We start from the raw sequence: 11,150 nt of genomic DNA, 5'->3' as shown, positions 1-11,150 counted from the left end.
AAGAGGGAGAGACAAGGGAGATGGTGGTGGAGAAAAAAGATGGAGGGAGGGGGATGTCTGATTAAAGGACATTTCTTTTTGGAATTTCTTTCTGGGACAGAATTTCTTTCTGGAAAGTTTTTCCCTTCCAGCAATGTGGGGAGTAGTTAAAATAAAGTTGCGGGTGGGGGAATTGGGGGCAGTGTGAGAGGAGGGGGAAGGGTCTCTAGGGAGCAGTTCAGCCTGGGTGATTGGGATGTAAATTAAGAGCCTTCCTGTTCACCTGAGAGCAAGGGGCGGAGCAGGAAGCAGCCGCAGCTTTGTTTGGAAAGGTGAGCAAAGGAGAGAGTGCTGCTGGTAGAGATGTCGCCCCCGGAGCCTCCGGGTCTGGGAAGCACCGCAGAAGTTTGCCCGGCTTCCTAGAAGGGAGCTTTTGGAAGGCCCCAAAGAAGATCGGACTTTTCCAGGCTGCCTCAAATGAAGAAAATAATTGGGCCTTGGAGATCGTGAGCCGAAAGGGGCCATGAAGGGCCCGGAGCCGCCTCCACCTCTCCTCCTCCTCCTTCTCACCTGGCTCCCAGTAGGTGAGCCCTGGGGGTAAGCGGGCTGGTCTTTCCAGGCCTGGGCCATGTGGGAGCCATTGTTCTTTGGCTGGGTGGAGATGAGAAGGGAGTAAAAAGAGCTTGGGAGGGAGTGTGAAGAGCTGGGGATGTGGTGGCCCCAATCCCTGGAGTTTAAGAATGTGATCAAGTTTCTGTTTTGAAGAAACCTGTTTTTTCCTTCTCTGTTAGCTCAGGCCCAGGAAAGACTGGTGCCGTTGAGAGAGAGGAGCCCAGAATTACTTGAGTAGGTGTCTATCTGAACTTCCCTCCAGCTTTTTTTAGTCACTCTCTAGGGTGGAGGCTCTGCTGAGACTATAAACAGTTTTTTCCAAGCCTCCCTCTCCTCCATTCCCCTTTTCTTTTATCTTATACATTCCTTTTTATTTGAAACTTACTGTTGTTTTTAAAAGCAGAGGATGCTGTTCTTTTCCCATACTCTTTTGTAATGAGTAGAGTTAAGCAAAATAAACACTACACGTCTGCACCTGTTTGTTTCCTTGGACACCTGTAGATCACCACCTGTTTCCCATGAGGAGAGATTTGTTTTATCATCTGTCTTCTTACTTCTCCCAAAATGGTTTTATAAATAGTAACTGCTGGACAGGAGACTCGGCCATTAGTTTCATGTAGGAAGCTCCTAGCAAAGAACTTCCAATTCAGGTGAACAACTTCTCTATAATAGTTACCATACGCATAAAAAAGCGATCCTATTTAAAAAAAAGAAAAAAAGCTATTTGGCATAATGTAGCAGAATCTTGCCCGGGATCACTTAACCTCTGTTTGCTTTAAATCTACTGGAGAAGGAAATGGCAAACCACTCCACTGTTTGCCATCCTCCCCCCCAAAAAAAAACAAAAACAAAGAGAGTCTTGGAGTGTCAGACACAATTTAAGAAGTACTGATAATATAAAGAAAGGTTAAAAGAAAATAGTCTCTGCTGTTAAGGAGCTCACAACCTAATAGATCCTTAATAAATGTTAATTGATTCTTTGTAGAAAAAACTCCATCCTTTGCTAATCACTTTTCCTCTTCTGCCCACTCATTCTTGTCCGACGCATTTACTTTTATGCCTATTTATTTTCCTCTTGCCATTCCTGCTATCTATGTAGCTTATCCACTGCCTGCTTTGGAAAATGTTTGTATATTTCTGATATTGTGCCAAAAGTCATAATTATCTACTTTCCCAGTTTAGGAATGAGTAAATAGAGCAGCTAGGTAGTGCAATAAATGGAGCTCTGGACCAGGAAGATCTGAGTTCAAATGTGGCTTCAGACACTTATTACCTATATGACCCCTGGCAAGTCTCTTAAACTGCCACAATTTGCTGATTTTAAAATGATCTGGAGAAGAAAATGGCAAACCAGTCCAGTATCTTTGCCAAGAAAACCCCATATTGGATCATGAAGAGTCAAATGTGACTCAACAAGAGCAACAGTTGTTTGCTTGTTTTTTTTGTTTTTTTTTCTCTCATTGTTTTTCCCCTGTTGATTCGATTTTTCTTTCACAGCATGACAAATATGAAAATATGTTTAGAGGAACTGCATATATTTAACCTATATCAGATTGCTTGCTGAATTGGGAAGAGGAATGTTGGAGAAGGAGAGAGAAAAATTTAGAATAGAAAGTTTTACAAAAATGAATGTTGGAAAAAAAAAAAGCAGCAACAATAACACTAAATAAATGCATATGCTATTTCAGTGAAAATACTTTGGACTTGAAATCAGGAAGAATCAAGTTCAGGTAACTCCCTAGATTCTTATGTGATACTGGTCAAGTCATATAACTTCTTTGTGTCTTAGTTTCTTCTGCAAAATGAGGGTCAGGCTCTGTGATTGCTAACATCTTTTCTAGTTCTAAGTCTATGATCCTATTTATTCTGTTGATAGTTAGCAGACCTAAATTTGAATCTCTCAGCTAAGTGACCATAGGGAAATTACTTTCTTCTCTAGGGCTCAGTTTCTTGTGTAAAACAAGAGAATTGATTAGATAATTCCCATTATCTCTAGTTTCAATAATCTTATCATCTTAAAAAAATTGATATGAAATTAGAATCTGTGCTCTCCCTACCCCCCCTTAAACGGAAAACTATTTTTCATACCTACCCTGAACTCTAAGGTTCTTCAATGCTATTTCTTCCCTTTTTACATGTTTTTACTTCTTTTTAAGAGTGTCTACTCTGACCCATTATTTTATCATGTCCTTCCTGTCCAGTTCCTTCCAGTGATCAGCTCAGAGATTGCTACAATAAGAATTCTTTGTGGCAGGGAGAGGGAGAGGGAAAGGAGGAAGGCAAAAAGAAAGGGGGTGGGGGAAAAAGATGTAAATATGGGTTTTATGGGAGGTTTTTTAGCGTGTTCAAATTTTCGAAGTGGGTTGCTCACAATAACTCCATGAGAGAAGCAATGAAAACATATTCATTCCATCTTTCTAATCAGGAAACTGAATCTCAAAGAAGTGAAATGCTTGTCATACACAATTAGTATGTGACTCAAGTATTTGAATTCAGGTTCTTGAAATACAAGTAGATTATTCTTTACTACGTGATAATATTGACTTCACAAACACACACTTCATAGATGTCAAAAGGGTTAAGTTCCGATTTAACAAGCTTGATAGAACATAAAAACTTCTCAGTCAGAATTACCAATCCTTTTAAAAATGGAATCTTAATTCCCATACTAAGATACAAGAAGACACTAGGGAATCATGTTCTTGGGAATTTTAGGAGCTCAATGTTACCCAGAAGGATCCTAAACTTATAAGATTAAGGGCTGCAAGAGACCTAAAAGACAATTGAATCCAACCCCCTAATTTTAATAGATGAGAAAACAAAAATTGAAAGATTTGAATAGAATCACACAGCTGGTAAGTATCTGTGGTGGGATTTGAACTCAGATGTAATTAACTCCAAGATAACCCTTTCATCTACCACATTGAATTGTCCATGTTCCTTAGCTCTGTGAGTTTGACAATTTTTATGCACAAGACAAAGGCAGTGTGCTATGTTGGGTAGTAAAGTCTGGGTTCAGAATGAGGAATCACTTGAAGACTATTTAAAGACCTCTTATTCTTGATTTTTTTCATTTTACAAAATCAGCAACAACAAAAAAAGCCTCTTCATTTTTAAATAAAATGAAACCCAAGGGTATCTAATCCAAGATTATATAATTCTGGGCAACAAGCATCAGAGGCAAGATTTGATCATTTCTAACTCCAATACCAGAACTCTTTCCACTTTATACCAAGTTACCTCCTTTGACCTGAGTTCAAATCCAGCCTCTGAAACATCCTGATTCTATTACCCTGAAGTCAAATCCTTCTTTGGTATTTCAGTGCCCTGTGCCACTTTTTAAGACTAAAACTCATGACAAGATGACAGATTTGCATACTAGTAGAGAATTTTCTTAGTGGGAGTTCCCTATGTCTATGAATTCATAGGTTTGAACAAAAAAAAGGGGGGGAGGACTAAAGCTACAAATAATTAAACTAGACCTAAATTAAAGCATGGAAGTTCCCTAGGATTACTTTATGATATTTATTCAGCTATTCAAGCCTAGGTTAGTGGATGGCTGCAACATTTGTCAGATTTCCCTACTTTCAAATACCTGATACCTCCAGTGCTGGGCTCAATCCCCCCCAGCTAGGTGTTAGATCTTCACAGGGGCAGCCAACCAATCCTACCCTCTTCCCCAGTCTCAAGTTAAATTCTCACATAGGAAACAAATTCACAGATTTTTGAGCCAGAAGTTTCTTCAAGGGCTTTCTAGTCCAATCCAATTTTTTTTTTTTTTTTTAAGTTTTGGTTTTTAGAAAATTCTGAATTTAGCAAATACCAAATGAAATGAGTATTTTCACATTGAAAGTAGAATGAAACTGCAAATTTTTTATTATACCTTTTGCTTTTCATTTTTAAGATGAAATAAATTCATATAAAACTTTTAAAGCTGCCCTGTTTCTCTTTATTTCCTTTTGGCCTTCAGTTCTCTTCTATACATTAAAAAAAAAAAAAAAATGCTTCAGCTACTTTTTTCCTCTTCTTTCTTTTCTTTTTTCTCCCTCCCTCCTTTCCTTTCTTCTTCTGATGATTTAGGAGAGCATTCCTAGTTCCAAATGATGTGTGGCTTTAGCATCAAATGATGATATTGCTGTTCAGGCATGAAATGTTGGAGTTTGGTCACATGAAGAATTCACAGTGGCCATTTTCTTTGGCAAAAGAAAGATTTATTTAGGAGGAGAGAGAAAATGAAGAGATACAGTAGGCCCCAGGAATGGTAAATATGAAATAGAGTTGGATGAGCATATGGCAAGGAAAGGCATTTTAACAATTAATTGTAGTGTTCTATTCTCTAAATTATAATCCTTCTCTGGGAACAGATTTCTTGGAGAGCTTCTGGAGGCAGCCTTGGCTTCAGTTCAGTTCAATAATCCCAAAATGCAGCCAGGAGTTAAAGCACCTGGTAAGAATTCTAACAATTAACAATGAGAAAAAGACAAGTTCCCTAATGGAACTCATAAATTAACCAAGAGAAAGGGAATGCACCACGAGGTGGGAATATGCCCTTAACTGTCAGGCCAGAGGAGTTAAGTATCCTAAAAGAGTTAGTTAGGTATAAGAAGAAAGATATACTATGAGGCATGGTGGAGTGAGAGGAGAGACACCACATAGCATAGAGGAGGGAGAAAGGGTAAAGACAGTACAAGGCAAAGTGCTGTGGCCAGCTATAACCCCAAAAGGAATTCAGCAAAGATGGTATGAGCCATAGATAGGCTATAGGGGAAATTTAATCTCAGGAATTTGATATAACTTGGATTTCTGACTGGACATAGCCAGGCAGGCTGCCCAGGACTTCTACAGAGAGTGGGATTGTAGTAAGATTAAACTGATCCCCTTCAGTGCCTTTCCTTGCTTGCCTCAGGGAGTTATTTTATCAGTACTTCAGGTTCTGTCTACCCCACCTAGTTACTCTGGACCTCATCACTTCCTTCTTTCTTTCTTTTTTTTTTTTTTTTTAAATCTCTTCCCTTCCTTCCATCCTTCTCTTCCCATTCCTGTTTCCTTCTTCTCCCTTTCTTGCCCTCTCCCCCTCTATACCAATAAATGGCACAGTGGAATACAGGACTAGATTTAGATTGAAGACGATCTGACTTTGCATCCGAAGGCTGGAAAAGACACTTCTCATATTGTCAATTTGCCTATCTCTAAAATAGGGATTATGATATATTGAAGAAAAATATTAACGCTGCTCTTTAAAAACTCAAGTCTGACCAAAAAAATGTTATTCAACTTAACATTAATCTATATTCAAGATATTTCTAGTTTGGGAAGAGTTGTCCAAGTTTCCTATATACCTCTCTACACCAAGACAATATAAGGTAACACATATAGGAATCTTCAAAATAGAAAATCACAGTATGTGAACATTGGGTTAACATTCCAAAATAGTTACCAGGTCATTCCCTCCTGGGTGATTCCCTTAAAGTAATAAATGGGAGAACTATATCAAGGGTACCTTAATTTTAGTAATAGAAGGGATATTTTCCTTTTAAATTTAAAACATTTAAAACAATTTTTTTTTAGATTTGTTTTAAAATTTTTCATTTTCAAATTCTCCCCCCTTCCTCCCCACACCCACCCCACTTCACCCCCACTGAATAGGCCCATGTGAAGTTATACAAAACATTTCCTATAGGTCATGTTGAAAAAGAAAACATAGATTCCCTCCCCCCAAAAAACTCAAGGAAAAAAAAGAAAGTAAAAAAAATAGTAGGCTTTAGTCTGTATTCAGACATGATTTCATTTCTTTCTATGGGTATGGATAGTATTTTTCATCATAAGTCCTTCAGAGTAGTTTTAAATCATTGTATTGCTGAGAATAGCAGTCATTCAGAAATGAATGCCAATTTTACTATTACTCTGTACATAGCACACATCACTTTGCTTGAATTCATGAAGGATTCTCCTGGTTTTTCTGATAGCATCATGCTCATTTTTTATAGAAAAATAATACTTCTTTATAATCACAAACCACAATTTATTCAGCCATTTCTCAATTGAAGACCAGTTCTCCATTTCCAATCCTTTGCCCTGAGAAAAGAGCAACTACAAATATTTTATATATATATATATTTCCATTTAAAAAAAAAGCTTCTTGGGATTCATGCCTCATAGTGATATTGTTAGGTCAAAGGATATGCATGATTTTATAACCATTTGGGCATGGGTCATATCTTTTGATTATTTATCAGTTGGGGAATGGCTCTTTTATATATATATACATATATATATACATATATGGAAGGTTTAATGTAAAATTAAATGTAAAATGTAAAAGCTTTAATGTAAAAGCTGCTAAATCTTGTTATCCTCATTGCGGCTCCACTATACTTGAATTATTTCTTTCTAGATGCTTGTTATGTGTGTGTGTATATATATATATATATATAATGACTTGGAAGTTCCAGAATTTGGCTATAATATTCCTGGGAGTTTTCATCTTTTGAATCTCTTTCAGGAGGTGATAGGTGGGTTCTTTTGATTTCTATTTTACCCTTTGCTTCTAGAATATCAGGACAGTTTTCCTCAATAATTTTCTTTTTTTTTCTTTTTCTTTTTCTTTCTTTTCTTTTCTTTCTTTCTTTTTTTTTTTTTTTTTGCCAAGATAATTGGGGTTAAGCAACTTGCCCAGGGTCACACAGCTAGGAAGTGTTAAGTGTCTGAGATCAAATTTGAACTCAGGTCCTCCTGACTTCAGGGCTAGTGCTCTATCCACTGCATCATCTAGCTGTCCCAGGTTCTTTTTTTGATCATGGCTTTCTGGTAGAACAATATTTTAAAATTATCTCTTCTGGATCTGTTTTCTAAGTCAGTTGTTTTTCCAATGAGATATTTCACTGTTTTCCCCTATGTTTTCATTCTTTTGGATTTGTTTTATTCTATCTCATTTCTCAAAATCATTAGCAGCTTCCATTTGCTCAATTCTAATTTTTAAGGAATTATTTTCTTCAGTGAGCTTTTGTAACTCCTTTCCCATTCAGGCAACTTTGTTTTTTTAAGGCACTCTTGATTAGCTTTTTGTATTTCCTTCTGCATCACTCTCATTTATGTTCCCAATTTTTCCTCTACATCTCTTCTTACTTGATTTTCAGAATCTCTCTTGAACTCTTCCATGGTCTGGGACCAATTCTTATTTTTCTTGGAAGCTTTGGATGTAGGAAATATCACTTTGCTATCATCTTCTGAGTGTGTTTCTATCTTCCTTGTCACCGCAGTAATTTTCTATGGTCAGAATCTTTTTTCTGTTACTTGTTTCCCCAGCCTATTACTTGGCTTTTAATTCTTTGTAAAGTTAGGTCTGTGTTTCCAGGGTGGAGGGGGCAATGTCCCAAATTTCAGGGGTTTTGTGCAGCTGTTTTCAGAGAGCCTTCTAGGGCCCTGTACTGTGAACCAGCATGGCTACTTAGATCTGAATATGCCAGTAAAGACGTCCCTGCAATCTCCCTCTGACCAGCTGTCGCACCCTCCCTGTCTAGGAACTGTTGGTCATGTGCTGTCAGGGTTGCTGTTGCTAATGCAGCACTGGGACTACTACTGTTGATTCAGTGGCCTGATCCTGGGCTGGGACTCCCCTCAGCCAAGTGCTCCAGATTTTTCTCATTTGAGTTGTCTTTCAGCTTTGTGGGCTGAAAGGTCTGGAGATTGCTGCCACTGGAGCCAATTTAGAGGCCCCACAGCTCAGGCTGCACTGTGATTCTGTTCCAGACCCACCCCAATGTAACAGACCCCTCCTGCTCACCTTCCAAGCCACCTTTGGCTGGAAAACTGTTCCACTCCATCTTTTTGTGATGCTTTAAAACTTTGTTTAGAGTCATTACTTAAAGATATTTGGAGGGATCTGGGAGAACTAGGCAAATTCCATCATCTTGGCTCCATCTTCCCTTTGCAATTCTGAGAGCCATTTTAAATACTAGTTATTACTATTTTTCTGCCAACTTCCCCTCAAATGAACAAACAAGCAACAAAAAAGAAAAATAAAATCTTTGAAACAGATATACATAGCTAATCAAAACAAATTACCCAATAGTCACATCCAAAAATGTATATCTCATTCTGTTTCTTGAGTCCTTCATCTGTCAGGTGCTACTACTCATGTAAGCTAAAATATGGTTTGTTGTAACATTGTTCAGAGTTCTTAAAACTTTGAAAATTGTCCTTACACTATTGTTTGTACAATATCTTAGTTCTGCTCACTTCATTCTGCATTAGGTTGTGAAAGCCTGCCCAGATTTTTGAGAAACCACCCCTTACAGTAATCTATTACATTCTTATATTGTAATTTATTTATCCATTCTCCAATTGACTGGCACTTCCTTAGTTTCCAGGAGGGAAGAGAACAAGCATTTATTGTGTATTATGTGCCAGGTACTATGCTAAGTACTTTAAAATACTATCTCATTCAATCTTCACAACCCTAGGGAATAGGTGCTATTATTATCTACATTTTACAGATGAACAAACTGAGGAAGACAGAGCTTAAGTGATTTATTTGTTCAGGGTCATAAAGTATCTCTGAAGCTGGATTTGAACTCAGTCCTTCTTGATCCCAGGCCCAGCATTTTATCTACTTTACTACTTACCAATATCTGCCAGTACAAAAAAAGCTACTCTAAATATTTTTTATACATATGCAGCTTTTTCTTCTTTTTTTGATCCCATAATACAAATCCTTCTTTAAAATGTATTGCAGATATACTTGTAGGCTAAAATAATCTATACCAGACATAATTTTGGCTTGGGATGACAGAGAGTCATTATAAACATGAATTGCTACCCAGGCTACACTGATAATAATACTCTCAGAGATCAGGTCTGAGGTGTTGTTTTTGAGGATTTAAAAAAAATAGTATTTTTGTCTTTTCTCTTGCTGTCAGCCAGTTCTTATTACTAACTGCACTTAAAAAAATCAGATGATTATGTATTTAATGTATCTAAGTAGGGTCTGGATAAGATCTGAGGGACTCTCCTATAAAGGAGTATATTAACTTTGTTGTGAGGTCTTTGTGACATATTTTGGGGCCTTGCTGTTGGTAACAGAAAATCACTGAAAGTTTTTGAAAAGAAGAGTGATATCATTTTTGGAAAGACCAATTGGGGTATCGTGGGTAGAATGTCAGGTCTTCAAGATTAAGAACTTTTGTATAAAGATCCTAGATCTAGAGCTGGAAAGGATTCAAAGACCTTCAAGTCCAGAGAAATTCAATAAGTCTGAACTAGGAGCAAAGGGGGGAGGTAAAGCCAGGTCCTCTCTGTGATTGTGGCCATTTCTGTTGTGATATGTGTGTGTGTATGTGTCTTTGCAGCCTCAGTGTCTGGCATATTATATTGTATAGTGAAGTATTTAATAAAAATTTAATTCAGTTGAATGGATTGGGGGAGAGGAAAGGAAGATGGTGAGAGAAAGAAGAAAAGACAAGAAGAGGAGAAAGGAAAAGAAGGAGAATAGAGGAGAGGGGATGAAGGAAAAGAGAAAAAAGGGGAGAGAAAGAGAAGAGGAAAAGAGAAGAGAAAGGGGAGAGGCAAAGGGGGGGTGGGGATTCTAAGAGAGGAAATTGAAAGAAATAACTCCAGAGAACTGATGAAATGGAAAGCTAAGTAGTCTGGTGGATAAAATGCCAGGCCTAGAAGTCAAGAAGATAACTCTGAGTTTAAATCTGACCTCAGGCACATAATAGCTATGAGATCCTGGGCAAGTTACTTAACCCTGTTTGCCTCAGTTTCCTCATCTGTAAAGTGAGAGCTGCAGAAGGAAATAACAAGGGCTTCAGGATCTTTGGCAAGAAAATCCCAAATGGGGTCATGAAGATTTGAACACATGACTGAAATGTATATGGAGAATGAAGTCAAAGATGACTTTTCCTGACCCTAATTATTTCCAAGGCAGTTATCAAGAGAAAAAATGTAAGCTATCAAACAATCATAGCACTAATTAGAACACAAAAGATTCTAGATGCTAAAACTTCTAAAAGTTGAAGAGTAGGAGAAAAGGGGGGGGGATAATAATAGCATTTCTACTCTCCTTATCCTTTCCTCCCAAAAGAAAAAGGGCCATTTAAACATTTTTTAAAAGGAAGAAAAAGAACAAAGGGAAGTTTAGTGGGAAACATTTTAAAACTAACCTATTTAATATATTTACCTTTTTAAAAAATCCTATTTTTTCTATTTTTTCTGGTATATAAAAAGTTCACGTTTATTGATTTTTTTTTCAAATTCAGAATAACAGTATAAAAGTTGTTTTTTAAAAAATTTGACAACTATACCTATCCCCTGATTTTTTTTTTTCCATTCAAGTTTTCTAAAGCCAAGGTTTTGCTATAGTTTCATTGGCTCTCATCCCACAAAACTAATGGCAATGCTAGTGTTTAACTGATACTCATAAATATTGACTTTATTAATAATAATTCATACATTAAAAGTTACAGATGCAGAGTATTTTTCACTTACATTATTTCAGTTGATACAACCCCTATGATATAAGGAATACAAATATTATCTGTAATTCTTTCCCAATGATG

The 11,150-nt window shown here is 37.1% G+C and overlaps 1 protein-coding gene across 4 annotated transcripts in view; it reads left to right on the top strand.

The window, feature by feature from the left end:
* The first annotated feature begins 291 nt into the window (after window positions 1–291).
* The window catches only part of ILDR1 (immunoglobulin like domain containing receptor 1), a 70,486-nt gene continuing 59,627 nt past the window's right edge, over window positions 292–11,150 (top strand). For 2 of the 4 annotated variants that reach the window (XM_074301372.1, XM_074301371.1), the window contains exon 1: window positions 297–563. In XM_074301372.1, coding sequence (XP_074157473.1) covers window positions 503–563 — 61 coding nt within the window. In that variant the 5' untranslated portion in view covers window positions 297–502. Of the gene's footprint in view, window positions 564–11,150 lie in introns of all 4 variants that reach the window. The other 2 variants (XM_074301369.1, XM_074301370.1) reach the window with 2 other exon arrangements.

This window comes from Sminthopsis crassicaudata, chromosome 3 (genome assembly GCF_048593235.1).
Source record: "Sminthopsis crassicaudata isolate SCR6 chromosome 3, ASM4859323v1, whole genome shotgun sequence".
NCBI lineage: Eukaryota > Metazoa > Chordata > Mammalia > Dasyuromorphia > Dasyuridae > Sminthopsis > Sminthopsis crassicaudata.
Note: the sequence above shows the minus strand (reverse complement) of the source record. Positions and strands in the feature narration are given on the sequence as shown.